This window comes from Dasypus novemcinctus, chromosome 17, assembly GCF_030445035.2.
Source record: "Dasypus novemcinctus isolate mDasNov1 chromosome 17, mDasNov1.1.hap2, whole genome shotgun sequence".
NCBI classification, from domain to species: Eukaryota; Metazoa; Chordata; class Mammalia; order Cingulata; family Dasypodidae; genus Dasypus; species Dasypus novemcinctus.
The window spans coordinates 53162577-53188358 of record NC_080689.1 but is presented as its reverse complement, the minus strand read 5'-3'; the positions used below and the strand labels follow the sequence as shown (position 1 = coordinate 53188358).

At 38.9% G+C, this 25782-nt stretch overlaps 1 protein-coding gene across 4 annotated transcripts in view; it reads left to right on the top strand.

Moving 5' to 3' along the window:
• VPS54 (VPS54 subunit of GARP complex) overlaps positions 1-25782 on the top strand; it is a 147600-nt gene that overhangs the window by 22476 nt on the left and 99342 nt on the right. For all 4 annotated transcript variants that reach the window (XR_188455.5, XM_004465095.5, XM_004465094.5 and 1 more), the window contains exon 2: positions 19294-19449. Coding sequence is in view for 3 of the 4 variants with exons in the window: in XM_004465095.5 (XP_004465152.2) it covers positions 19314-19449 (136 nt within the window). In the remaining variant the exon portion in view is untranslated. The remainder of the gene's footprint in view (positions 1-19293; positions 19450-25782) is intronic.

Below are 25782 nucleotides of genomic sequence, written 5' to 3'. Positions count from 1 at the left end.
GTTGTCTGCTCTCTGTGTCCATTTGCTGTGTGTTCTTCTGTGACCGCTTATATTGTCAGCAGCACCAGGAATCTGTGTCTCTCTTTGTTGTATCATCTTGCTGTGTCAGCTCTCTATGTGTGCAGTGCCACTCCTGGGCAGGCTGTACTTTTTAACGTGCTAGGCGGCTCTCCTCATGGGGCGCACTCCTTGCACATGGGGCTGCCCTCCATGGGGGACACCCTTGTGTGGCATGGCACTCCTTGCGCGCATCGGCGCTGTGCATGGGCCTGCTCAGGAGGCCCGGGGTTTGAACCCTGGACCTCCCATATAGTAGGCAGATGCTCTATCCATTGAGCCAAATTCACTTCCCTGCAGTATTTATTTATAGATAACTTTTTATTTAAAAAATTAGAAAACATACAGAAAAATGAAAGACTATGGAACACTCACATATACTTCACTACATAAACCATTAACATTTTGCCATATTTGCTTTATCTGTGTGTGTGTAGTTTTTGCTAAAGCATTTGAAAGTAAATTATATATGACATCATACTTCATTCCTATAAATAAATACTTAAAATAGTATGTTCTAAACATAAGGACATTTCCCCATAATCACAATACCATTAATATACCTAAAAAATTAAGAATTTGAAAATATCATCTAACATCCAATCCATATTTAATTTTTCCCAATTATCTTCTCAAGAATGTATTAGGGCACTTTTTTTTTTTTGAACCAGGATCCAGTCAAAGCTTTCATATTGCCTTTAGTTGTTGTCTCTCTATTTATTTCAATCTGGACTAGTTGTCATTTTTAAAAAATGACATTGACCTAAGTGTTTAAGTCAGTTTTCTTACAGAATCTGTCACATTCTCATTTTTTAGATTGTTTCCTATATTGTGGTTTAAACCTCACTATCCTGTTTCCTATAAACTGGAAGATAAATCTAACAAAGGATACTGAACCTTGGTTTCACACACTAATTTATAGAGTCCCTATGGATAGAATTCAGGGAGTCTGTGAACTTGGGTGGAGGAAAAAAATCTTTATTTTTAACTGATCTTTAACTCAGTTACTTTTATGGGGTGATCTATCCCCGCTTCTTCCAAGGAAAATTTGATGGTATCTGGAGGAGACATTTTTGGTTGTCACAATTGTGTATGGATTTCTAATGGCTTCATTGGGGTGCTGCTGAAATCCTGCAATGAACAGCACACTTCTCCACAACAAAATTATACAGCTCAAAATGTCAATAGTGCTGAGGTTGAAAAATCCTGCTATAAATGAGTTTTAACATTTCCATTGATTATGAATGTAGGAAACCCTCCACAGGGGCATTAGCAGTACCTATAACTTTGCCACAAGAGAAATCTCAGGTATTTTCATATCACATTAAATTGTTGCAGGTATCTTGAAATAGCATTTATTTCATTTATTTTTTTGAAACTAAAGTAGGTATTAAATTCACATTAATAAGAATATTACTATATTACAATCTGAAAAAGAATTTTGGTACTATATTTTAGAATAATTGTTCTTTTTAATCTTATTTTTTTTGTTTTTAAAATTTTTATTTTAAAAGAAGGTTTAGATTACATAAATGTTACATAAAATATGTAGGGGATTCCATATGCCCTCCCCCTCCCACACTTTCCCTTATTAAGAACATCTTTCTTATAGTTTACACTTTGTCCTGCACAATTTTATAGGTTTTGTCAAAATGTATAATGGCCTGTATTTGTCATTTCAGTGTCATACAGGACAAATCCATTGTCCCCAAAATGCCCCTATATTGTACCTATTCTTCCCTCTCCCTTCCCTCAGAATCTTATATATATATATATTCTTATCTATATAATCTCATATATATTCTTATATATAATCTTATATATATTTTAATTTGAAGATATTATTCATATATGGATGTTCATGAACAAGTGTATCATATTCATTGTGAACTTTAAAAACAAACACTTGTGTTTTCATTCAGGGCTCCCACATAGCACCCCCCCACCCACACCTTGCATTGTTGTGAAGAACTTGTTACAAACTATGGAAGAGCATTATCAAAATATTACTACTAACTATAGTCCATATCTTATGTTTGGTGTATTTTTCCCCCAACTTATTTGATTATTAACACCCTGTATTAGTATTATATATTTGTTGTTATTCTTGAGAAAACATCTTCATGATTGTTCTGTTAACCACAGTTCATCTTGCACCACAGAATTCCCTGTGTTACACAATCGCATGCTTTGTGCAAACCATTCAAAATGTGTACACAGTGGCTCTCATTTTCATCACAGAGTTGTGCTGTCATTGCCTCAATTTTAGAATGTTTTCATCACTCCAAAAGGAAAAAGCCCATACTTGCCCTTATACCCTCCCATTATTGACCCTTAGCATTGATATAGTACCTTCTTTACTATTGCTGCAAAAATATTATAATATTACTGTTACTATCTATGTTAACATTAGTTTTACTTTTCCCATATATCACCATGTTCTTAACACCTTGTAATAAAGGAACAGTCTTATGTTTGTACTATTAATAACAATCATCATCCACCACTGAAATCAGATTGGATTTAGCATATTTTGTGAGAATAATTCATAGGTGATGAAGTTTATTTCATATTCTATCAGTTCATGACTCACATAACACCAAGTTTTCTTGTTATCAGCGATGCTATCTATGTTTGATGATTTCATCAGGTGGTGACAGCCAGCTATCTACATTTTAGAGATAAGTTTTTCCCTTTGCAATTGATAGATAATCTGTGGGGGTGGTAATTTGGCCCCATGTGTATTTTCTGTTCCTTAATAACTTTTCACCTAATAGCTTTAGCATGTATTGTTGGTTTTTTTTTTTTTTTTTTTTTTTTTTTTTTTTGCTTGAATCAGTTTTTACATTGGAGATTGAAAGATGGTGATTTTCTAATTTGGTCATTCCTTCCACATTTATTACCAGCATTCTTCTATAAAGAACAGATTTCCTTTTCCCCACTCTACCTTTTTTTTTGTCATCTCCTTTTTCTTCTGGATAGTGGGATTTCTGGGTCCTATGGAAATTCTGTACTTAGCTTCCTGAGGAACTGCCACACTGTCTTCCACAGTGGCTGCACATTTTTACATGCACACCAGCAATGAACGAGTGTTTCTATTTCTCCACATCCTGCCCAACTGCTTGTAATTTTCTTTTTTTTTTTTGCCTTTTTTTTTTTGTTAATCTTTTATTTTTAAAAAAGCTTTACATAAATGTTACATAAAAAATGTAGGAGATTCCCATATATTGCACCTCTCCCCCTCCCATTCAGTTTTTTTCATTTGCAGCCTTCTAGTAGGTATGAAATGATACCTATTGTGGTTTTAATTTATATTTCCCTAATAGCTAGTGAGGTTGAGCATCTTTTCATGTGCTTTTTTTTTTAATATCCTCTTTGGAAAAATGTCTATTCCAAGTCTTTTGCCCATTTTTAATTGGGTTGTTTTTGTTTTTATTGTTGAGTTGTTCAATTTCTTTATGTAATTCTGGATGTTAAACCCTTATTGGATAAGTGGTTTCCAAATCTTTTCTCCCATTGAATAGGTTGTATTTTTACTTCTTGATAAAGTCCTTTGGTGCATGAACGTTTTTAATTTTGAAGTGGTCTCATCTATTTTCATTTACTTTTTTTGATGCTTAAATTGTCCCAAGATGTGGCCTTTGTTCTTTTAACTGACGAATGGTGTTTGAGCATTTCCTTGCTTTCTGACAAACGAATTCTCTGGGTTGGCTTTTTTTTTTTTCTGTATTCCAGCTCTCAAACTGGATATTTCTCCAAAGAGCCCTGGTTTCTTTTATTGGGTAGTGAGACTTATAAACCAAGGTCTTGGCACTTGGTGTGCTCTTTGCTTCTGGGGTATCATTGCTTCTAGGCCCTTTAAATAGAAATCTCAAACTAATTTTTTTTTAGGAGGTACCAGGGATTGAACCCAGGACCTCCTACATGGGAAGCAGGCACTCAACCACTGAGCTACATTTGCTCCTCTAAATTTTTGATTAAAAAGATATTTTGAGCTACAAGAAAGAAAATCAAAGATTATTGGTAGGTATCTAGCTAATTGCTTTGTCTCTTCCTGATCTGTTCTACTCTCCCCCAATTTAATTTACCTACAAAATAGTTATTAAATACTATCTGGGGAAGTGGACATGGCTCAACTGATAGAGCGTCCGCCTATCATATGGGAGGTCCAGGGTTCAAACCCAGGGCTTCCTGGCCTGTGTGATGAGCTGGCCCATGCACAGCGCTGCCACGCGCAAGGAGTGTCATGCCACATAGGGTTGTCCCCAGGTAGGGGAGCCCCACGAGCAAGGAGTGCACCCCTCATTGAGCCACCCCGCGTGAAAAAAAAAAACACAGCCCGCCTGGGAGTAGCACTGCACACACACAGAGCTGATGCAGCAAGATGATGCAACAAAAAAGAGACACAGATTCTCGGTGCCTCCGAGAATGCAAGCAGACATAGAAGAACACACAGTGAATGGACAGAGAGAGCAGACAACAGGGTTAGGGGGAGCAAGGGGAGAGAAATACATAATAAAACAAAAGCCTTTTAAAAAAATACTATCTATTGCCAGGAACTATGTTATATATGTAGAATACACAGGAAAATGGAAACACCAATAAGTTCAGAATTTAATAGGGAAGACTAAACCAAACCTTACAATTCAGTGTGATTGGTACAAAAATAGAAATAAAGATGACTGTGTGAGAAGCTAAAGAAGGCTTAAAGAAAAGATAAAATTTAAGCATGCTATTAATATAATTAGAAGGATTCTACCATGTGAAGAAGGTTATTTATAGGATCTCATTGTGGGTGACCACTGAAAATTGCCAAATTAGTTCTAGTTACAAATTTGAACTGTCAGAAACCAGTGCTTATAGCTTTCCTTTTTCCTCTCTTTGGGTGTGGGTGCATGTGGTTTATTTATTTGTTTTTATTAGAGAAATTTTGGGTTTATAGAACAATCATGCACAAAACACACTCCCATACCCCATCCTACCATGCTTACAGTTTTCCTTTTTCCTCTCTCTCTCTGCATGCACAGTTTATTTGTTGTTATTAGAGAAATTGTGGGTTTACAGAATAATCATGTACAAAACACAGACTCCCACACCCCACCCTACCACTTTCACCCTGATTGGTGTGGAACATTAGTTAACAATTGATAACAGCCTATTTTTATAATTGTACTATTAACTACAGACCATGGTTCAGCTTAGGGGTCATTAGTTGTGTGATGTAGCACCACTAATTTTTAAAAATTCTATTACCATATATACAACCTAACATTTCCCCTTTTAATCACATTCACACATATGTTTCAGTGCTGCTAATTATGTTCACTGTGTTGTGCTACCATCATCACCTTCCATTACCAAAACACTTCCATGGTTCTAACTCTCCATTCCCTACCACCAACCCAGTCCCTGGTAAACTCTATTCTAGATTCTGACTATGAGTTTGCTAATCCTCATTATATCATATCAGTGAGATCATACAATATTTGTCCTTTTGTGTCTGGCTTATTTCACTCAACATGGTGTCTTCAAGTTTCATCCATGTTGTCTCATATCAGGACTTCATCCCTTTTATGACTGAATAATATTCCATTGTGTGTATATATATCACATTTTGTTTATCCATTCATCAGTTGAAGGACACTTGAGTTGCTTCCATCTTTTGGCAGTTGTGAGTAATGCCACTCTGAACATCAACGTACAAATATCTGTTTTGAGTCCCTGCTTCCAATTCTTTTGGGTATATACCTAGTAGTGGGATTGCCAGATCATATATTCAATACATAACTTTCTGAGGAACCTCCAAACTATCTTTTACAGTAGCTGCATCATTTTACAGTCTCACCAACAATGAATAAGTATTCCTTTGTGCAAAAGTTTTTAATTTTGAAGAGGTCCCATTTATCTGTTTTTCATTTTTGTTGCATGTGCTTTGGGTGTAAAATCTCAGAAACCATTGTCTAACACAAGGCCATGAAGCTTCCCTGTATTTTCTTCAAGGAGTTTGATAGTTCTTGCTCTTGTATTTAGGTCTTTGATAAATTCTGAGGGTTTTTTTTCCCAAATGGAGATTCAGTTTTCCCAGCACCATTTGTTGAACGGTGCTTCAGTGGTTGTTGCCCTGTTTCCTGATTGAGTAGTTGTTGCCCCTTTGTCAAAAATCAGTTTGCCTGGAAGCACATGTGGCTCAAACCTTTGAGCACCCACCTCCCACATGGAAGTCCCAAGTTCGGTTTCTGGGCCTCCTGAAAAACAAACAACAAGCAAAACAAACAAAAAAAACTACTCAGGAAAACCCATGTGGCTCAGTAGTTGAGGGCTGGCTCCCCACATATGAGGTCCTGGGTTCAATCCCTGCCCCCAGTACCTAAAAAAGAAAGTTAAAAAATCAGTTTGTCATAAATGAGAGAGTTCTGAGCTTTCAGTTCAATTCCAGTGGGCTATATGGCTGTCCTTATGCCAGTACCATGCTGTTTTGATTACAGTGGCTTTGTAGTAAGTTTTAAGATTGGGAAGAAGTGTGAGTCCTACAAGTGCAGTTTTCTTTTTTGAGGTGACTTTTGTCTATTGTCCATATAAATTTGATGATTGGCTTTCATTTCTTTAAAGAAGGTTGTTGGAGTTTTGATTGGGATTGAATTGTCTATAAATTGCTTTTGGTAGGATTGACATCTTAAGAATATTTAGTTTTCCCATTTACAAACCTGAAGTGTCCTTCCATTTATTGAGGTCATCCTTGATTTCTTTTAGCAATGTTCTGTAGTTTTCTGTGTATAAGTCCTTTACATTCTTGGTTAAATTTATTCCTAGATTCTTTTAGTTGCTACTGTAAGTAGATTTTTTTTTTCTTAATTTCTTCTTCTGATTGTTCATTGCTTTTGTATAGAAACACACTTCTTTTTGGGTGTTGATCTTGTACCCTGCTGCTTTACTGAATACCTTTGTTCTAAGAGCTTTGTTTTGACCTTTTCAGGATTTTCTGTATATAGGATTGCATCATCTGTAAATAAGGAAAGTTTTACTTCTTCCTTTCCCATTTGGATGCCTTTTATTTCTTTTTCTGTCAAGAACTTTCCAGTACAATAGTACAATGTTGAATAACAATGATGACAGTGGGAATCCTTGTCTTTTTCCTGATCCTAGAGGAAAAACTTTCAGTTTTTCACATTAAGTAGGATGTTACTGCAGGTTTTTTCATATATGTCCTTTATCATGTTGAGGAACATGAGGAATGCTTCTATTCCTAGTGTTCAAACTGTTTTTATCAAGAAGTCGTGCTGGATTTCGGGAAGTGGATGTAGCTCAACTGATAGAGCGTCCACCTACCATATAGGAGGTCCAGGGTTCACACCCAGGGCCTCCTGGCACATGTGGTGAGCTGGCCCACGCTCAGTGCTGCCATGTGCAAGGAGTGCCCTGCCATGCAGGGATGTCCACCTGCATAGGGGAGCCCTACACACAAGGAGTGCGCTCCGCAAGAGAGCCACCCCTGTGCGAAAAAAAGCACAGCCTGCCCAGGAGTGGCGCTGCACACACACACAGCTGATGTGGCAAGATGACTCAACGAAAAGAGACACAGATTCCTGGTGCTGCTGAGAATACAAGCGGACACAGAAGAACACACAGCAAATAGACACAAGAGAGCAGACAATGGGGGGGTGGCAGAGAAATAAAATGAATCTTTTAAAGAAAAGTGCTGGATTTTGACAAATACCTTTTCTGCATCAATTGAGATGATTATGTGTTTTTCCCCCTTTATTCTGTTAATGTGGTGTATTACATTAATTGATTTTGTGTTTAACCAGCCTTATATACCGGGGATAAATCCCACTTGATATTGGTGTATAATTCTTTTAGTGTGCTCTTGGTTGGGTTTGCTAGTATTTTGTTGAGGAATTTTGCATCTATATTCGTAAGAGATATTGGCCTGTGATTTTCTTTTCTGGTGGTACCTTTATCTGGTTCTGGTTTGGTGGTGATGTTGGCTTTGTAGAATGAATTACGGAGTGATCCCTCCTCTTCAATTTTTTTGAAAGAGTTTGAGCAGAATTGGAGTTAAGTTTTCTTGGAATGTTTGGTAAAATTCCCCTGTGAAGCCATATGGTCCTGGACTTCCTCTGTTGGGAAATTTTGGATTATTAATTTAATCTCTTTACTAGTAATTGGTTTGTTGAGATAATCTATTTCTTTATGAGTCAGTGTAAGTCATTTGTATGTTTCTAGGAACTTGAGAATGCAGATTGTAATCTACATTATTGAATTTATTGTCATATAGTTGTTCAGAGCATACTCTTTTTTTTTTTTTTAAAGATTTATTTATTTCTCTCCCCTTCCCCCCGCCCACCCCTGGGGTCTGTTCTCTGTGTCTATTTGCTGTGTCTTCTTTGTCCGCTTCTGTTGTTGTCAGCGGCATGGGAATCTGTGTTTCTTTTTGTTGCGTCATCTTGTTGTGTCAGCTCTCTGTGTGTGCGGCACCATTCTTGGGCAGGCTGCACTTTCGTGCTGGGCGGCTGTCCTTACGGGGTGCACTCCTTGTGTGTGGGGCTCCCCTGCGTGGCACGGCACTCCTTGTGCGTATTAGCGCTGCGCATTGGCCAGCTGCACACGGTCAAGGAGGCCCGGGTTTGAACCGCAGACCTCCCATGTGGTAGACAGATGCCCTAACCACTGGGCCAAGTCTGCTTCCCCAAAGCATACTCTTATAGACCTTTTTCTTTAGTGGGTTCAGTATTAATGTCCCTCTTTTCATTCCTGATTTTGTTTATTTGTATCCTCTTCTTTTTTGTCAGTCTAGCTAAACATTTGTTGATTTTATTGATCTTTTTTAAGAGCCAGCTTTTGGTGGTGGTGGTGGTGGTTTTTTTTTTTTTAAGATTTCTTTTTTCTTTATTTCTCTCCCTTCCCCCTCCCCCCCAGCAGTTGTTTGCTCTCTGTGTCCATTTGCTGTGTGTTCTTCTGTGTCCGCTTATGTTCTTGTCAGTGGCACCAGGAATCTGTGTCTCTTTTTGTTGCGTCATCTTGCTGCGTCAGTTTTCCGTGTGTGCAGCGCCACTCCTGGGCAGGCTGCACTTTTTAATGTGCTGAGTGGCTCTCCTCACAGGGCGCGCCCCTTGCGCTTGGGGCTCCTCTCTGCAGGGGACGCTCCTGTGTGGCACAGCACTCCTTGTGTGCATTAGCACTGTGCATGGGCCAGCTCATCACATGGGTCAGAAGGCCCTGGGTTTGAACTGTGGACCTCTCATGTGGTAGGTGGAAGGTCTATCCATTGAGCCAAATCTGCTTCCTGGTGGTTGTTGTTTTTTAATTCTCTCTTTTTTTTTGTTGCTGTGGTTGTTCTCTGTGTCATTTATCTCCACTCTAATCTTTTTTATTTTCTTCTCTTCTCTTTCTGCTCTTTTCTAGCTCTTCCAGTTTTGAGGTTAGGTCTCTCATTTGAAGTTTTTCTTTTTTTTTCATGTCAGCCTTTAAAGCTGTATTAGTCAGCCAAAGGCTTTTATAAAGGGTATTTATTTTGGGATAGAAGCTTATAGTTACCAGGCCATAAAGCATAAGTTACTTCCCTCACCAAAGTCTGTTGTCACTTGTTGGAGCAAGATGTCTGCCGATGTCTGCAAGGGTTCAGGTCTTCCTCTTTCCTCTTAAAGCTCTGTGTTCTCAGCTTCTTCCAATATCAGCTGTAGGCTGAGATATGTCTCATCTCTCTCCCAGGGCTTGTTCCTTTCTGGGCTCAGCTGTTCTCCTCAATCCACAAGGTCAGCTGTAGACTATCAGGCTCTCTTTTCCTTGTCTCTCTCCCCATGGCTGGATTCTCTCTGGGCTCAACTATAAACTCTCAGGTGAATGGCTTATCTCTCTTCCCTGGGCCTCTGCCTTGTCTAATAGAACCTTCTCTCTTTCTTCACATATCAGCTTCTCTGAATGTTTACTTTCTGGGCTTCAGGATCAAAACTCCAACTTTTTCTCTGTGAGTCCCTTCCCACCAAGTGGGGTGGGAACTCAACAACCTACTTACATGGCCCAATCAGAGCTTTAATCATTATTTAATCAAGTAAAAGTGAAATCTCTGAATTCAGTCCAGTCAAATATCCCAGAGGGACAGACCAGTTCACAAACATAATCCGCTATCTATTTTTGGAATTCATAAACAATATCAAACTGCTACAAGAGCTATACATTTACCTTGAAGAACTGCCTTTGCTGTTCCTCCTAAATTTTAGTGTGTTATATTTTCATTGTCATTTGCCTAGAGATGTTTCCTAATTTCCCTTGTGATTTCCTCACTCACTCATTGGTTATTTAACAGTATGATGTTTAATTTTCACATATTTTAAATTTTCCCATTTCTCCCTCTGTTTTTGATTTCTAGCTTCATTCTGCTGTGGTAAGAGAAGACACATTGTATGATTTCAAGGCTATTGAATTTTTGAGACTTGTTTTGTGACCAGGAATATCTGTCCTGGATAATGATCCATGTGTGTATTAGTCAGCCAAAGGGGTGCTGATACAAAATACCAGAAATTGGTTGGTTTTTATAAAGGGTATTTATTTGGGGTAGGAGCTTACAGATATCAGGCCATAAAGCATAAGTTTCTTCCCTTACCCAATTCTTATTTTCATGTGTCGGAGCAAGATGGCTGCCGATGTCTGTGAGGGTTCAGGCTTCCTGGGTTCCTCTGGGCTCAGCTCCTTTGTTTTCTCAACAAGGTCACCCGTGGACTAGCAGGCAAACGGCTGGCTCTTTCCCCGGGGCTCCAGCTTAAGACTTCACATCAGACTCCAACATCAAATCTCCAACATTAAGAGCCCTCAACTCTGTCCTTTGCCATGTCTTTTATCTAATGACATGGACCAATCAAAGCCCTAGTCATAACTTAATCACGCCCAGATCCAGACCAGATTATGAACATAATCCAGTAGATACTGGATTTTTGGAATTTATAACCATATCAAACTACTACATTCTGCCCTCTGAATTCCAAAAAGATATTACAATATTTGAAAAAACCTTAAATCAGTAACAATGCAAGTACTAAATCATATCACAATCAATTTAAAGAAATACAGTTTGTCTTGGGGTTAAGTCCTGTCTGCTATAGACCTCTGAAACTTAAAATTTATCTGTTTCCAGTACACAAATGGACAAAGGATAAACATTTTCATTACAATAAGGAGAAATGGGGAGGGAAACATGAGTTACAGGTGCTCCACAGTTCAATAAACCTGCAGGGCATCCTCCATTTGTTTTCAGTCTTAGAGTCATTCTTAAGATGATGGTTTCTTCTCCTTGGTGCCTAATGGCAACCCACTCTTTCCACATGCTTGCTCAACTGGCTGTTTTCTTGGTTCCATCCTCATCAAGTATCTGGGTGTCAACCAAGCTCCAGACCTCACCCTCCAAGAGTGTTGGGTGATTGCCACACCTTGCCCAATCTTTGGGTTAGAGTCTAAACTCCCCTAGTACAGTGATATAAAGGCAACATTCCCCCTAAACTTTGGCAGACAGTCTCAATGCACTCAGAGCAACAAGTTGACCACCTGGCCTTCCTTAACCTTTGGCATGTAGGCTCAGCCCTCTCAGAGCAATGAGTTGACCACCTGGCCTTCCCTAATCCATGGGGGACAGGTCCACCCCTCTGAGACCTGTGGGTGCTGACCTTAACCACCCTAATCCTTGGGGAATGTGCTTCACCCTCTTCAACTGCTGGTCTAAACTCACTCTTTCTGTACACATGGGTGGGTTCCTCTCTTGGCCCAAGATGATGTCTTAATTCCAGATCTCTGCTTCTGTGACTTTCCTCTTAAAGCTTTTTCTCCTTTGATTTCTCCTTTCCATGTCCCTTTTAGTCCAAGCTGGCTGTGGTTTTGTTCATACAGTTCTTTCAAAAACCTTGTTGGTTGAGCATGCAAGAAGCAGAGGTCCAAGCTATCAGACAGTAAGGCTTTCCATAAGTCTTTCCAAGATAACTGCATCTTCAATTCTGATTTACAAGTTCCAAGTTTAGTTAAGTCCTTCAATGAGGCACTTTCTTCTTGGAGCTTGATTTCCAGGGGCTTGGAATTTCCAGAATTAATTTCTCTTTTCTTTGTGCCTGACAGTTCAGTCCTCAGTATATCTCTCTCCTCTAGCGTTTTGCTATAAGCTGTAAGCAGAATCCAAGCCACATTCTCCAGGTTTACTTTGGATATTTCTTCAGCTAAATGTCCAGGCTTGCCATTTTCAAATTCTGCCTTTCATAAAACACCAGGAGTTAATCTTGCTATGTTCCCTGCAACTTTAAAACATAGATCGCCTTTCCTCCAGTTTCCAATAATAGTTTCATCGTTTACTTCTAAGGCATCATAAAAAGTCTCTTTAGCATCCATATCAACATTCTCTTCAAAGCGATCTAGGCCTTTTCCATCAAGCATCTCATAATTCCTTCAAAAATACTCCTTACCCATTTATAAAACTGTTCCAGCATTTCAGTAATTGCAAAAGCACTACCCCATTCCTGGTACGAAATTCTGTATTAGTTAGTCAAAGGGGTGCTGATGCAAAATACCAGAAATTGGTTGGTTTTTATAAAGGGTATTTATTTGGGGTAGGAGCTTAAAACTACCAGGCCTTAAAGCATACATTTCTTCCCTCACCAAAGTCTATTTTCACGTGTTGGAGCCAGATGGCTGCTGATGTGTAATTGAGAAGAGTGTGTATTCTCCTCTTGTTGGATGAAGTATTGCTTATGTCTGTTCCGTCTAGTTGGTGTAGAGTATAATTCAAGCTGTATTTCCTTATTGATCTTTTGCCTAGATGTTCTGTGCATTATTGAACATGGGATATTAAATTCTCTTACTGTTAATCTAGAACTGTCAATTTTTCCCTTCACATCTGTCTGTATTTGCTTCATATATTTTGTGGCTGTGCTGTTAGGCATATATATATTTGTAATTGTTACATCTTGTTCAGTTGACCCCTTTATCTGTATGTAATGACCAGTTTTGTCCCTTGTAACTGTTTTGACTTAAAGTCTATTTTATCTGATATTAGCATAGGCATCCCAGCTCTCTCTTCATTGCTACTTCCATAGTATATTTTTTTCCAGTCTTTTACTTTCAACCTATTTGTATCCTTGAATTTAAAGTCTCTTGCATGCATCATATAGCATATAGTTGCATCATGGTTTTTTTGTTTGGCTGTTTTTTAATCCACTCTGCCAATCAGCCTTTTGACTGGAGTGTTTAATCCATTGACATTTAATGGATCAGTTTTTATCACTACTGATAATACAGGACTTTGTTCTGCCATATTGCTGTTTAGCCTTTTTTGTCCCTCAATTCATCCATTAAGGCCCACTTTTAAATTTATTTGATTTTTTGTGTTATATTTTATTGAGTGCCTTCTCTTTTCTATTTGGATATATTTTTCATATATTTTCTTTGTGGTTATCATAGGGTTAAAATATAATATCCTAAATATATAGCGATCATATTTGGTTTGATATTAACTTGACTTCAGTAGCATATACATGTTTTTCCTCCCTTCATCTTCTATCTTTTTTTGTACTTGTTACCTTGTATCTTTGTACACTGTATGTCCCAAACCATAGGTTTGTCATTACTTTCTATGCATTTGCATTTTTACAATTATAGGAAGAAGTTGAGTTACATACCAAACAATACAATACAATGATACTGGCGTTTGTAATTATCCAAATAGTTACCTTTTCTGGAGATTTTTATTTCTTTATAAAGCTGTTTTGAACCACTGTCTAGTGTCCTTTCCTTTCAGTCTGAAGAATCCTTTAGCATTGCTTGTAGGGCTGATCTAGTGCTGATGAGTTCCCTCAGCTTTTGTTTATCTGGGAATGTTTTAATCTCTCATTTTTGAAAGAAAGTCTTGCTGGATATACAGTTATTGCCTGGAGGTTGTTTTCTTTCAGCATTTTAAGTATTTCAACCCCTGCCCTCTTGCCTCCATGGTTTCTAGTGAGAAATTGGCTCTCAGTCTGACTGGGACTCCCTTGTATATAATACATTGCTTTTCTCTTGCAGCCTTCAGAACTTTCTACTTGTCCTTTGCATTTGATAGTATGATCAATATATGATCAATATATGATCAATATATGATGGGGTATATTTTCTTCATGTATATCCTGTCTGGTATTCTCTGGGCTTCTTGGATGTTCATATTTATGTCTTTTGCTAAGTTTGGGATATTCTCTGTTATTATTTCTTTGAATATTCCTCCTGCTCCAGTCTTTCTTCTCCTTCTCAGACTCCTGTAATGTGTATATTGGCATGCTTGATGGTATCCCAGAGGTGTCTTAACTTGTTTTCATGTGTTTAAATTATTTTTTCCTTCTGCTCCTTAGTTTGACTCATTTCAATTGTCTTATCTTTAGGTTTGCTGATTCTTTCTTCTGCCAGCTCCGGTCTGCTTTTGAAATCCTTCTAGGAATTTTCCATTTCAGTTATTGTGGTTTTTAACTCCAGTGGTTCTGTTTGGTTCCTTTTCAAAATTTCTGCTCTTTACTGAAATTATCATATTGCTCATTCATTGTTTTTCCTGATATCCTTTAGTTCTTTCTCTGTATTTTCCTTCGTTTCCTTGAGCATTTTTTTCCTTGAGCATTTTTTTAAAAAAGATTTATTTATTTTATTTATTTCTCTACCCTTTCCCCCCCGCCCCAGGTGTCTGTTCTCTGTGTCTATTTGCTGTGTGTTCTTCCTTGTCCGCTTCTGTTGTTGTTAGCGGCACTGAAATCTGTGTTTCTTTTTGTTGCGTCATCTTGCTGCATCAGCTCTCCCCTGTGTGCGGCACCATTCTTGGGCAGGCTGCACTTTCTTTCCCACTGGGTGGCTCTCCTTATGGGGCGCACTCCTTGTGCATGGGGCTTCCCTACGCGGGGGATACTCCCCTACATGGGGGATACCCCTGCGTGGCAGGGTACTCCTTGCGCACATCAGCACTGTGCATGGGCCAGCTTCACACGGGTCAAGGAGGCCCGCCCGGGGTTTGAACCGCGGACCTCCCGTGTAGTAGGGGAATGTCCTGCTTCCCCCTTGAGCATTTTTAAGATCATGTTTTAAAAGTCTGTGTTTTGTGTGTCCACATTCTGATCTTCATTGGTGTTTTCTGGATTTTTATTCTCTTCCTTTGGATGACCGTCATTTCTTGTTTCTTTGTCTTAAACTCTGGTTGCACACTGTACATTTTAACATTTTATAAAGTTGACTCTGGGGTTTATTCCCTAAGATGTCTGTTTCTTGATTTTGTAACCATCTGGTGATGGGACCAAAATTATTTTGAGCTTTAGCCCTCCTGTTGGGAAGGTCTGTCCAAAGCAAATGCTGTGTGCAGGGTCCTTGCTGTTTTTTTCTGGGCCTGTGTCTTGTCCTGGGCTTGTGTTTACTAGTTGTTTTGGGGTTCCCCCAATTATAGGGTTTGAATATGTCCTTTATATCTTAGGAGACAGACTTATGTCTCCTGGGATTTTAAAGTAGGCAAAGGCTTTGCCCCAGCCTGTTAGGCTCCATGGTTTCTTTCTTTGTCTGAAGCTGCTTTTGCCTGGAGGACAAATTCTGGAACAGGGAGCACACCGGAGACTAGTGTCCCAAGTCAGTCTTTCCCAGCAGAAACAGGGCCAGAGACCCATGAAGGTCAGGGCTCCAAACTGCCCTAGTTAAAGGATCAGGAAGGGTGCCAGAAGCTTCTTTCACAGTTCCCCAAAGCTGAGCTTTCTTGTTCTGCCCTGCAAATGCAGCCCTTGAACTTGTCCCTGAGGAAACATATAGTCTTCAAGTCTCCTCCACTGCCACCTTTGTCTGGGTCAAGTTTGAGCAATGGCCACCCTCTGAGCTGGGCACCCAGTGATCTGAAGTTGCTAATCAAATGCCGAGATTAACGATCAGCTGTACCCACCCTTTTTCTTGGGGAAGGGGATTTTTACATCAGTTCCTGTCACCAGCAAGCTAGCCAGGGGCTGAACGCTGGTGGCCTGAGGCAAGAGTGGGGGATGGGCGCTGGTAAGGGCTAAGGAGGAAACAATTTACTGATATTCACTGTAATTTATCAGCTTCTTCCACTCTTCTCTTGATGCAGTACAGTGTTTTACTGGCCTCCAGGGTTTCAGAATAGTTGTTTCAGATGGCTTCTGGCTGTTTAATAGTTCTGGTAGAAGTACAGAATCCTGGAGCTAATTATTCCACCATCTTTCCACAGTCCCCTACCCTTTTTCTTTTCTAGTAATTTATTTTATTTTATTGCAGGCCAGACAGACTTATCCTTTGCTTACACTGAATGAAGCCTTTTTACCAGGATGTCTTATTTTGGTTCTTAGCCTTTTTAATAAGATTATTTCTTTGCTGAGATTGTCTGTTTCAGAGGCCATGTGAACTTTGCTGTATTTGTCTGTACATGAATATATATATGAGTATATCCATTGTACCAGTAGTTGCACTTCCAAAATGTCTGTCATAGCTGTTAAGTGGTCATTCAAATTTTGGTTCGTTCTGTGAGTAGGTCTTCTTAATAAACTTAGGACGGTGAAGGGAATTGAGAAACCAATGGTTGGAAATGGGTCACTTATATAGGCATCCCTAGTTTTATATAATCCACTTATAGCTAGAGATTTTCCTTCTTCTCATAAGGAGAATGAGGAGAGTTGTAGGGGAAAAATCAGCAAAAAAATACATATGCTTCCCAGTTCGGAGTCTTTATGGAATAATTTTTTCCTCTCAGCCCCCTTCTAACCTTCCTCCTATTTCTGTTACCAGATTTTGTCTAGGCTCTTGACTATGCAGCAGAAATGAATTTTAAGAGCACATCGGATGAGTTAGGCCAGTAATTTATTAAGGTAGGGAGGAATGAGAAATGGAAGAAAATAACAGATTAAGGGTTCTCAGGTAGAGAGGAAGGGGCTGAAAAGTGATAAAGTGGGCTGATTTACAGACTACAGTTCCCCATTATAGATTATAAATGTCCAGGTTTAACTTGCGTGGCCATCATGGCAGAGGAAAAACAGTGAGAGCAGGGCGCATAAGGCAGGAACAGGGGTCCAAAAGCGAGAGCGAGTTCAGGCCTTGTGCCTGCTTTTGAACCATTAATTATTCCATCCCTTTGCTAATGGCAGGGGAGGAACCCCAGCTGTTTGCTATTTTGATTGATTACCCACCTATCAATCCCCCATGAGGACCCAATGATAAAGTCCTTAGGGAATATCCCGGGCCTCTCTTGGCTTCTGGAGGAAGTCTTGTTCTGGATGGCAGAATCTTGGGGGTTATTCCAGCAGCCATCTTGGGGGTTATTGATGTCCACGTGCACTTTTTTCTCCAGATCCATCTATTGGTTCCCTATCTTACTAGCCAGCTTCATTTCCTCTCCCTCCACAATATAGAAATATCTTATAGGCGTTTCGAAATGTCCATACACATTTCCCCATCTCTCTAGTATGTTTAACTTCCTAAGGTAGCACTTAGGATTTCTTATTCCTGCAAAAAAAAAAAAAAGGAGGGGGGTTGTAGTTGGAGAGCAGATGTAGTTCAAGTGGTTGAGTGCCTCCTTCCCATGTATAAGGTCTTGCGTTTGATTCCTGGTACCTCCTAAAAACAAACAAATAAAACCAACTGTCACTGGGGAGCAGATGTAGTTCAGCGGTGTAGCTCTTGCTTCCCATGTATGAGGTCCTGGGTTCATTCCCTGGTACCTCCTAAAACACACATGCATACATACACACAACAAACAACAAACATAATGGTAAACAGAATAAATGAAATAGTAGTTTACTATTGTTGGAATCAACATTTCATCTATCTGACATCAAGCATTCTATATAATACATTTTCCAGATATCTGAAGCCTACCTCTTTAAATGTAAAAATGTGTTTATTTCAACCATTGTATTGGATAGAAATGAAGAAACATGTTTAAAAAAACCCAACTTTAAGTTTAGCATTGTCTTTGCCAACACTTCATATACAGAGTTCTGTGTTATACAATATTTCCTTTCCTTTATATATTTGTTCTTTCTTAAATATGTGTATACTTTACACAGAAACATCCATACATATTAAATATAAAGTTAACAGGCCAGTGATGGCTTTCAAACCAATACTCTGATTAATTTTCACAAATATCATTTGTCATAGTACCCTTTTTGCCCCCAAACTTCTAACAATTCCTTATTGCCTATGAAACCAACTACAGTCTGACCATCTTTTGTGTGTTTTTAAATGTAATTTATTTGTGATTTTTTTCCCCATGCAAATATTTTACTCTAGCCAGGACAGTTTCCACACCACTCTATGATGATTCCGTGACTCTTAACATTTTTTTAAGCTGTTAGAGTACACTTTTCATTGTTATTTACCTTTGAGCATTTTCTTAGCAACTTGTTTATTCTTATCTTATAATCTTAGCAAACGGTGTAATTGATTGTGTTTCCTTTGCATTGGAAGTAGATAGATTTGCAAGAAAGTCTGACTGGAAATGTAGGTTTTAGTCTTCTAGCAAACTAGAGGATCTTTAGAGTAGATGACTTAATCTGAACCAAATTACATTGTCCTGCCCCATAAGTTCTTCCAGCTCTTAGTAAAAATTGAAGACATAGATTAACTTGTGTTTTACTTATATACTTTAGTTTTGGTTACTTAATGCAATTGCAAACTCCCTGGAGAAAGATACTTAAATTATAATTTAATGTATTGACAAGTCCCATAGTAACAATAATCCTGATGATAATAGCTAACATATGTGAACACTAATTTTTGAGGCAGGCATTGTTTTAGATGCTTTATATTCATTCGTTTAATTCTCACAATATGTTTATGAGATGGGATCTCTTATCTCCATTTTATAGTGACTCACAAAGGTTAAATAATTTCTTCAAGGTTATACTGCTGATAAATGAAGCCAAGATATGTACCCAAGCAGTCACACTTCCAAATGTATGAATGGGCTATTTTCATCTGTAATATATATTTGGTATAGCACTGGTATTTCATCACAGTTCAGATAAAAGAAGTAGGGATGTTTCCATTTGGAGAGAATTTTTTTTTTTTTAGCAAAGGCAGATAACTTTTTTGTGAACTAAATATGACCACTCCCACAATTAACAGCAAATAGTCCAAATGTGTACTTATACTTTGAGGGATTTTGAAAAATCCTTCTGTTTTTGAAAGAAAGTTTGTGATACATGATATTTATAGGTGAATTTTTATTTGTTTTAAGTGATTTGATTATTTGTTTCTTGTTTTCAGTTGCGTGGTGATTTTATGCAATGGCTTCAAGCCACAGTTCTTCACCAGTGCCTCAAGGAAGCAGCAGTGATGTTTTCTTTAAAAAAGAGGTAGAATCAACAAAACATGTTCGACCTGTACAGTCACTGCCAGATGTGTGTCCCAAGGAACCCACAGGTAATCCTTTATTTTTATTTTTTTTAAATTCATTTCTTTAAAAAATATTCCATTCAAAAAATATGAGGTCCCATTCAACCCTACCGCCCCCACCCCCCACTCCCCCCACAGCAACACACTCTCCCATCATCATGACACATCCATTGCACCTGGTAAGTACATCTCTGGGCATCGCTGCACCCCATAGTCAATCGTCCACATCATAGCCCACACTCTCCCACGTTCCATCCAGTGGGCCCTGGGGGGATCTACAATGTCCCGTAGTTGTCCATGAAGCACCACCCAGGACAACTCCATGTCCTGAAAACGCCTCCCCATCTCATCTCTTCCTCCTTTTCCCTGCACCCAGCAGCCACCATGGCCACCCTTCCCACACCAATGCCACATTTTCTCTCTGGACATTGGATTGGTTGTGTCCATTGCACATCTATGTCAAGTGGGGGTTTAGATTCCACATGGATACTGGATGCAATCCTCCTGCTTTCAGTTGTAGGCACTCTAGGCTCCATGGTGTGGTGGTTGACTTTCTTCAACTCCATGTTAGCTGACTGGGGTAAGTCCAATAAATCAGAGTGTAGGAGCTGAAGTCTGTTGAGGCTCAGTGCCTGGCTATCATATTGTCAGTCCAGAGATTCAAATCCCCTAGATATGTCTTAAACCCCAACACCAACTACAATTCCAGTAAAGTAGAATGAAAGTCTTGTGAAAAGAGATCCCATCTGAGTCCAGTTCCATCACGCAGAAACACCAGCTCCAAAGAAGGCCATCTGACATGGCAGTGAACCCCATCTGCCATGACCATAGAACCCGTGGGTCTCTTTATCCCTCAAAAGAACCAATACCTGGGGTTGTACCTACTTTATCTGTCTCTTAGACTCTGCTCAGTTGTGCATAAGGGCAATCCTTCTGACAACCTCCAGACTCTTTTTTAGAGACTCGTAGCCCTATAAACTCATTTCTCCTTTCCATTTCCCCCTTACATTAGGTCAAACAGCATTTTAAAGTCATGTTATTATATGTAGACAGGGATATTCTGCTGATCCGCATTGAACCTTTAATTCAAGGTCATTTTCTAATTGCATCTTCAGCTGGTATTTGGTAGTGATCCCTCGGTGCCAGGGAGGCTCATCCCCGGGTGTCATGTCCCACACTGGGGGGAATGCACTGCATCTACATGCTGAGTTTGGCCTCGAGACTGGCCACATTTGAGTAACATGAAGGCTGTCAGGAGGAAACTCCCAGGCACAATGCTGCTCTAGGCCTTGTTCTTATTGCAGGCGTATAGGCTCACAAGCATAGTCATTAGTATCAGGAGCCCACTGTTGGACCCTCATTCCTTCCTGATTTGTATTATCTTTAAAAGAGTAGTTAACTTTCATACACTTATTTTAATAAAGTAAATTTTATGATGTTAAAACTACAAAAAGTTAAATAATTTGCCTATCTGTAAAGACCTGGAAATAAGTTGATTGGGAAATTGGAATATATATCTTTTTATGCATTTCCATAGAAGAAGTTACTTATATAATATATATTTACATGTTCTTCCCTTCAGTTTTGCCAATGTGTGTCTCATGTATTTTGGGGCACCCAGGGTTGGTACATAAATATTTATTGCTATTTCTTGGTGAATTGCCCCTTTTATTAATATATAATGACCTCTTTATCTCTTATAATGGTTTTGTATTTAAGTCTGTTATGTCCCATGTTAGTATTATAACTTGAACTCTTTTTTGGTTACTATTTGCATGGAATATCATTTTCCAACCTTTTACTTTCCGCCTGATTGTGTCCTTGCATCTTGTAAACAGCATATGGATGGCTCTTATTTTTTAATCCATTCTGTCCTTCTATGTATTTTGATTGGGAAATTGAATCCATTAATGTTCAGTGTTGTTACTGTAAAAGCATTACTTACTTCGCCCATTTTATCCTTTGGATTTCTATTGTCATATTTTATTTATTTATTTTTTTAAAGATTTATTTTTTATTTATTTCTCCTCTCCCCCCCCCCCCCCCCTCATTGTCTGCTCTCTGTGTCCATTCGCTGTGTGTTCTTCTGTGACCGCTTCTATCCTTATCAGCGGCATGGGAATCTGTGTTTCTTTTTGTTGCATCATCTTGTGTCAGCTGTGTGGGTGGCTCCATTCCTGGGCAGGCTGCACTTTCTTTCATGCTGGGCGGCTCTCCTTATGGGGCGCACTCCTTGCTCGTGGGGCTCCCCTATGCGGGGGACACCCCTGTGTGGCACGGCACTCCTTGCGCACATCAGCACTGCTCATGGGCTGGCTCCACACGGGTCAAGGAGGCCCAGGGTTTGAACCGCGGACTTCCCATGTGGTAGGCAGACACCCTAACCACTGGGCCAAGTCTGCTTCCCATCATATCTTATTAATGTCTGTCTTTTACCCTTTTAGTTACCCTTACTAATAAACTTTATTTCTACACTCTTCTCTAAGCCTCTCCCATCTTTTCCTTTCAGACTGCATCACGCACTTTAATATATCTTGTAAATCCAGTCTTTAGGTGACAAACTCTTTATTTTTGTCTGTCTGTGAAGACTTTAAGCTCACCTTCATTTCTGAAGGACTGTTTTACCAGATAAAAAATTCTTGGCTGTCAGTTTTTTTTTCTTTCTGTACCTTAAATATATCATACACTGCCTTCTCACCTCCATGGTTTCTAATAAGAAATTGGCACTTAATCTTATTGAATTTCCCTTGTATATGATGAATTGCTTTTCTCTTGTTGTTCTCAGAATCCTCTTTATCTTTGGCATTTGACATTCTGAATAGTGGGTGTCTTGGTGTAGGTCTATTTGGATTTATTCTTTTTGGGGTATGTTGTCTTTCTTGGATATTGATATTTATGTCTTTCATAATGGTTGGGGAATTTTTGGTCTTTATTTCCTCAGATATTCTTTCTGCCCCTTTTCCCTTCTGTCCTTCTGGGACACCCATAACATCTTGCATTGTCATTTAATTCCCTGAGACTCTGTTCCATTTTTTCTATTCTTTCTTACTGTTCTCTTACCTTTTCAAGTTCATACGCTCTGTCTTCCAATCTACTTATTCTCTCTTCAGCCAATTCAAATCTGTTGTTATATGCCTTGAATATATTTTTAATCTCATCCATTGTGTCTTTCATTCCCATGAGCCCTGTTACTGTTCTCTGCAAGCTTTCAGAGTGTTGTTTGTGCTCACTCAGTGTCTTCTTAATATCCTTTATCTCTAGCCATATTTTCCTTCAACTCCTTGATTTGATTTAGGAGATGTGTGAACAACTTTGATTAGTTGTTTTAAATCCTGTTTCTTTTCAGGATTTTTAATTTCTTCCTTTGTCTGGGCCATATCTTCCTGCTTCTTAGTATAGCTTGTGATTTTTTGCTGATGTCTAGGCATCTGATTATGTTGTTGAGTTTACTCAGATGATTAGTTTTTCTCTCTTGGTTTCATTTCAGGGCTCTTTGATTTTTGTTTCAACTTTTTCTAAAACTTTAAAAATTGCTCTGTATAAATTATCAAAACCATGGCAGGGACCCACTAATAGGGTGCAGCCCAGATCTATGGAGGCCTGGGTATAGAGACTAGCGACTCCGAAAAACCTTGTCTTCCTTTGTTTCTACTCTTACAGCGGATGGTGCTGTTCATTGAACCTTTCCATGAGGGTGGTTCTTTCAGCTTCCACTGGCTAGGGTTTCTGAGCCAGTAAGAGCCATAGTTCAAAGCAGGGCACTGCTGTTGAAACATGCGGAGAAGAAATTACACTCCGCCCTCAGGACCCCCCACTTCCCAGGGGGAATTAGCCTATTCCTGTCTCAAATGGCTGCCATCAGCTGTGGGTTTTACCTTGGCTGTTTGCCTCCAGGGTGGGGATTGGGCACCATTCCCAGTCACAGGGGTGAGTAACTCATGGTTATCCTTTCAGCCACTTCATCTCTCTGTCCCCACTCCCTGCTTCATGATGTGCATGGCACTCCCCTGGTCTGCAGATCCCCAAAGCAGCATCTCCACTCTTTTGTAAGAATGTTTTACCCTCCCAGCCTACTCCAGCACTATCTTCCTGGAACTCCAACACTTGTAATTTTTAATTTTAAAAATAGTAGTCATTTGGGATGTAATTTTTAATTTTAAAAATGGTAGTCATTTGGGAAGCGGATTTGGCTCAACTGATAGTGTGTCTGCCTAACACAGGGGAGGTCCAGGGTTCAAAATGAGGACCTCCTGACCTATGTGGTGAGCTGGCCCATGCACATGCTGATGTGTGCAAGGAGTTCTGTGCCATGCAGGTGTGTCCCCCATGTAGGGGAGCCCCATGTGCAAGGAGTGTGCCCCACATGGAGAGCTGCCCTGAGCAAAAAAAAAGTGCAGCCTGCCCAGGAGTGGCGCCGTACACACAGAGAGCTGACGCAGCAAGATGACGCAACAAAAAGAGACACAGGTTCCTGGTGCCACTGACAAGAATACAAGCAGACACAGAAGAACACATGGGGGAGGTGGGTGAAGGGGAGAGAAATAAATAAAAAATAAATCTTTAAACAAAAATAGCCATTCTAGTGAGTGTAAAATGATATTTTATTGTGGTTTTGATTTGCATTTCCCTAATAGCTAGTGATGTTGAGCATCTTTTCATTTGCTTTTTATCCTTTTGTCTATCTCCTTTGTAGAAATATCTATTCAAGTTTTTGCTGATTTTATTTTTATTGGATTGTGTTTTTATTGTTAAGTTGTACAATTTCTTTATATATTCTGGATATTAAACCCCTAACAGATATGTAGTTTTCCCATTGAGTAGGTTATCTTTCCACTTTAGTGACAGTCTTTTGATGCACAGGAGTTTTTAATTTTGAGGACGTCCCATTTATCTATTTTTCTTTTGTTGCTTGTGCTTTAGGAGTAGAGTCTAAGAAACCATTGTCCAAGAGCCCAAAGATGCTTCTATACATTTTCTTTTAGGAGTTTTATAGTCTTGGTTCTTATATTTAGGGCTTTTTTCCATTTTCAGTAAATTTTTGTATATGGTGTGAGATTGGTCTCCTTTTTTATTCTTTTGCTTTTGGATATCCAGTTCTCCCAGCACCATTTGTTGAAGAGACTATTCTTTCTCCATTGAGTGGAAAGTGATTTTACCTTGTCAAATGTCAATTTGCCATAGATGTGAGGGTCTGTTTCTGAATTAGCAATTCAGTTCCACTGGTCAACAATTCTGTCCTTGTGCCAATACCATGCTGTTTTGACCACTGTAGCTTTGTAATATGCTTTAAAATTGGGAAGTGTGAGTCCTCCAACTTCGTTCTTCTTTTTCAAGATGTTTTTGACTATTTGGGGTGCTTTAACTTTCCAGATAAATTTCATAATAGGCTTTTCCATTTCTGGATTTAAAAAAAGACTGCTGGGATTTTTATTGGGATTGCATTGAATCTGTAAATCAGTTTGGGTGGAATTGACATCTTAATGATATGTAGTCTTCCAATGCATGAACACAAATTTCTTTCCATTTGTTTAGGTTTTCTTTGATTTCCTTTAGCAATGTTTTGTAGTTTTCTGTATTCAAGTCCTTTACATCCGTGGTTAAATTTATTCCTAGGTATTTGATTCTTTTAGTTGCTATTGTAAGTCAAATATTTTTTTCTTGAGCTCCTCCTTAGCTTGCTCATTACTAGTGTATAGCCACACTGCTGATTTTTGTGTGTTCATGTTTTTCCCCACCATTTTCTTGAATTCATTTGATAGCTCTAGAAGTTGTATTGTATGTTTTTGGGGACTTTATATAGGATCATGTCATGTGCAAATAGTTAAAGTTTTACTCCTTCCTTTCCAATTTTGATTCTTTCTATTTCTTTTTCTTGCCTAACTGCTCTGGCTAGAACTTGTAGTACGATGTTGAATAACAGTGGTGAGTGTGAGCATCCTTGTCTTGTTTGAGATCTTAGAGGGAAAGCCTTCATTCTTTTCACCATTGACTATGTTAGCTATGGGTTTTTCTGTGTGCTCTTTATCCCGTTGATGAAGTTTCCTTCTATTCCTATTTTTTAAGTGTTTTTATTAAGAAAAGATGCTATATTTTTTCAAATGCCTTTTCTGCATCAGTGGAGTTGATCTTGTGATTTTCCCCCTTTGTTTTGTTAATGTGGTATATTACATTGTTATTTCTTCATGGTGAATTGCCCCTTTTATTAATATGTCGTGTCCTTCTTTGTCTCTTATAACAGCTTTTGACTTAAGGTTTATTTTGTCTGATACTAGTATTTTTGCTGCCCCAACTCCTTTTTGGTTAATATTTACTTGTAATTGTAATACCTTTTCCAACTTTTCATTTTCAACCTATGTCTTC